Below are 4318 nucleotides of genomic sequence, written 5' to 3'. Positions count from 1 at the left end.
AGTGGCCATGAAACTTGAACTCAAACTAAAGCGAGAACATGCATTTCAATTTCAATTGGCCTCCTTGGAGCAATTGGCCAAGTGCCGCATATAAAATACGACTGCTCTCTCTGGCATATGTGAAATATCGAATATGAAAAATACTTATGACAAATTACCAGCAACCGAGCAACCGAGCAACGCAGTAACAGTAAAAGAAAGTTTTTTATTGAATTAGTCCTGCTCGACAGACAGCTGAACAGCTGAACAGCAATCATCCGGGTATCTTTACAGTTTGCCAATCAAATGTGCCATCAATTTATGGATGTTGCCTATTTGAATATATAAATGAATACTCTGAATGTTCTCGGTTTTATATTTTGAGTATGTAAATTAATTCTTTGCATTTTCAGTCATCAGTTTTCTCAGCTATTCCCACAATTTGTTGCTCAATTATTTCCATACAAATTATTAAAAGTTTTGAAATTCTCAGAGTGATGGAATAAACTCTTAACTCTCAATTAATAGTCATTAAACTACATAAAAATCTTATCTATTTCAAATGTTAATACATATTTGCAATTTTCAAAATATTTCAAAGTATTCTTAATGTTATAATAATGTGAATACTATTAAAATGATAAACGATCTCTTTTTCCATCAACATTATTTTTCAAAATATTCAGTGTTGATATAAAAATATAAAATATAAAAAAAAGTTTGACTGAAGTTGGACACACTCAACAAAATTATTGCTTCAGATCTATGCAGCTCAAAATGTTTACTATCAAATTGTTTATATATTAATATAACATTGACTGTTTAAGACAAAGCTACAGTCGTGTGTGCTCGACTGTGATTTATTCGCTACACATTTTCAATAAAAGCAAAACATAACTGTATTATTCTTTAAATATACCAAATTAATATACTAAAATATTCTAAAACCCCCTTTACTTAAATGCAAAGAGTGTTTTTCCCGATCCTATTTCAAATTCCCATTTTTTTCATCTTATCTTCAAATGTCAACCTTCCACTGCAGTCCATATAAAAGATTAGCTTCGCATATTCGACTAAGCTTCAATTCTTCAATTTTTGTGATAATACATGACATTGGTCAGAGAAAAGAATGAATCAGAGCTCGAATATGACGGTAACTACTATATTTTAAGATCTTAAGCGACATCTAGCGTTTATTAACGAACTAGTTGCATATTTCATGAGCTGGTTCATATCTTTGATGACACTTGGTTGAAATACATGCTATGATTTCTGTGAATAATCATTGAAAACTTCATTATATCAGAAATGTTAAAGTATTTATCTTAATTGATAAGTGAGAACAACGATATACAATATTATTTTTTCTATTTTATTTGGACATTGACTTAATAAATACGATACGGACTTGTTGACGAGCGAACAAAACAAAATCGAAATCAAAATCCAAAACCGCGATAAATATTTAAAAGACGCTGGACAGTTAATTAAATACCTTAGTAATACAATACTACATTAATAGGGAAGCAAAATATGTTAGTATATATGTATAAGAAGATAGAAAACCATTAAATACTCGATAAATATGCTAATAATAAGGTTTTAGGCAGATTTACTGAAGCAAACTACGTTATTGAGATTATTATAATTCACACACAGGAGGAAGGAAGAGATTATGGCAAAGCAAAGTTGGTAGTTCTTCGTGAAACGAGAAGAGGAAGAAAATTCCTAGTGAACTGCAAGACTAATTTACTTAACAGCTCCAAAGAGTCTAGTTCACCATTAATTAATCTCTGAATGAAAACAGCAACTTGCATAGTTCTACGGTCAGAAAGAGAAGGAAGGTTTAGTAATAAAAGCCTACTGGTAATCTAATATTAGGGTTCCAGTTTAAACTACGAAGAGGAAATATCAAAAATTGATTCTGCACTGACTCAATCTTATCTTGATAAACACTATACTGGGGATTTTAGACAAGAGATCCGTACTCAAGGATGGGACGAACCAGTGAAACGTATGATACAAAGTTTTAGTGATGTAGAGATCGTTGAATCCATTCGACCAGCTTTTTATTTACAACAGATAGAATATATAAATAGATGTAGAGTCCAGCTCATGGATATATACACTATAAATAGATATAGAGTCCAGTAAATGGAGCTCTTTCATAAAGCTGCAATAATTTTCTTCATTTTCGGTCGTCGCTTTGGCTGGGGACTCCAACTGCTTTCTATCAACACTTTTATATGCTCTGGACACTCTGATATATCCAACAATGGGGGTCGAAGATCTTGAAAAAAGAGATAAAAAATGAATGGAATCAAACAAATTTTGGTAATTAATGTACTTTCTTGGGTCACTTTTTTTAAAGTCAGCATATTGGACGGACTATCTTTGTATGGAATCTTACGACTGAGAACCTCCCAGAAAGTTATTCCAAGGCTAAACACATCGCATTCCTCAGTGAATCGATTACCTTCGAAAATCTGGGCATAGAAAAGAGAAGTTACAATGTACATATATAATCGTATTTATTTATTTTAAGCTTACCTCAGGTGCCATGTACAGATAAGCTTCTGATTTTCCCATTATATTCGTATTGGCGAAATTCGTGAGCTTAAGCACTTTTCTGTCTTGATCAATCATCAAATTTTGAGGTCGTACATCACGATGAATCAGCTTCGGCGTTAAACTATGCAGATAGTGAAGGCCCTAGAAAATATACAAATTTAATAAATCGTAGTATTCACTATATATTCATATTTATAGTAAGTACCTTGGCTGCTTGGAGCATCCAGTTAATGGCCTGCTCATTTGTATATGGATCAGTGCTCTTATGGATTACTTTGTCTAAAGATGAACCGATGAATTCTGTGACCAAATAGAGTTTGGGCAGGTCAATCAGATATCCAACAAATTCCACAATATTCTCATGATAAACGGATCGCAATATGCGAATTTCTTTCTTGATCAACAGCAGATTATCATCGATTACATTGATTGCTTTGATCACTACGTCTCCATCCTCCAATGTTCCTTTGTAGTCAATTGAATAGTGACCACATCCAATATACTACAATAAAATATTAACATTATTTCGCGTATTGAACAATTTATTGAATTACAAATTGATCATTAAGGTAGCTTGAGATTTCTTCCAGTCTAATTTTTCTCTCCATTCCTCTCAAAGTACAAACTGGAATTGAAATCAAACGCAAAAATGTCTTATATACGCTCAGAATTAAAAGCGATAAGCGCATGTATATGTAGTACATATATAGACTCTTAATCAGCAAAAACAAGTATAACAATGCGATAAGATAAAAATTGTGAAAGGTATGTATAAAATCATTTTTTATTGCAAAAAACAGTTGTTTGATATATTTTCAATGCAGTAGTATTTTACTATTTATACCAGCTACCCATAGGGTAGCAAATGTATGTAACAGGTATAAGGAAGCATCTCCGACCCCATAAAATATATATATTCTTGATCAGTATCAACAGTCGAGACGATCTAGCCATGTCCGTCTGTCCGTCTGTGTGTCTGTCCGTCTGTCCGTCCGTCCGTATGAAACACTGGATCTCAGAGACTATAAGAGATAGACCTATAATTTTTTTTTCGACAGCATTTGTTATGTTTGCACGCAGATCAAGTTTGTTTCAAATTTTTGCCACGCCCACTTCTGCCCCCGCAAATCGAAGTATATACTATAATTACTATAGTAGTTATGATTCCTGAAAATTTGGTTGCGATCAGATAAAAATTGTCGAAGTTATTAAAGAAATACTTTTGTATGGGCAAAAACGCCCACACGAGCACACTCGACTGTAGCTTTCTTACTTGTTTTTCACTGTTTTAGTTTTATTGAAAATGTGTAACAGGTATTTTACAGTCGACTGTAGCTTTCTTCTTTGTTATTATTACTAAATAATATGTATTGGAATGCGAATAGAAGCGAGATTAGACATTGAGTACAAGGTTAAAAAAAAAGTGTTGTTGCCACATTTGAATTTATTATAGAGATTGACGTCGATGCAAATGATAAGTAACTAATATTTTTTTTGAAAATGAAACATGTCAAAGCAAAGAATGAATGAAATCAAAGTTAAGAAAGAACAGATTAATTGCAAGAATTGGTCAACAAAATGTAAGAAAGGCAAATAAGTATATTGAAATTATATTCGATTTAGGTTCAGACGTATTTGCTTTTGTTATGAATTTTTTATTGCTGTATTGTTATAGTATAGTTACGTACGCTGACTTATGAATGGTGCGACTTGTTTGCTTTTCTGATTACTGCTATTTGTGATTCACTTACACAATCATTAAATTACT

At 32.3% G+C, this 4318-nt stretch overlaps 1 protein-coding gene across 2 annotated transcripts; it reads right to left on the bottom strand.

The window, feature by feature from the left end:
* Positions 1–2031: 2031 nt before the first annotated feature.
* Positions 2032–3176, bottom strand: LOC132795740 (putative mitogen-activated protein kinase kinase kinase 7-like). Of its 2 annotated transcripts, none has more exons than XM_060806614.1 (5): positions 3105–3176; positions 2756–3052; positions 2530–2691; positions 2327–2465; positions 2032–2269 (listed from the first exon to the last, which is right to left on the bottom strand). In XM_060806614.1, exons 1-5 carry the CDS (start codon positions 3156–3158, stop codon positions 2145–2147), a joined length of 777 nt encoding a protein of 258 aa, XP_060662597.1. In that variant the 5' UTR covers positions 3159–3176; the 3' UTR covers positions 2032–2144. The 2 variants fall into 2 exon arrangements, with proteins under 2 accessions (XP_060662597.1, XP_060662598.1); XM_060806615.1 differs by having other exon boundaries at positions 2340–2465.
* Between the last annotated feature and the right edge of the window lie 1142 nt (positions 3177–4318).

Source organism: Drosophila nasuta, chromosome X, assembly GCF_023558535.2.
Source record: "Drosophila nasuta strain 15112-1781.00 chromosome X, ASM2355853v1, whole genome shotgun sequence".
In the NCBI taxonomy this organism is placed as follows: domain Eukaryota; kingdom Metazoa; phylum Arthropoda; class Insecta; order Diptera; family Drosophilidae; genus Drosophila; species Drosophila nasuta.
The sequence above is the reverse complement of the archived record's forward strand: the minus strand, read 5'-3'. Positions and strand labels throughout refer to the sequence as shown.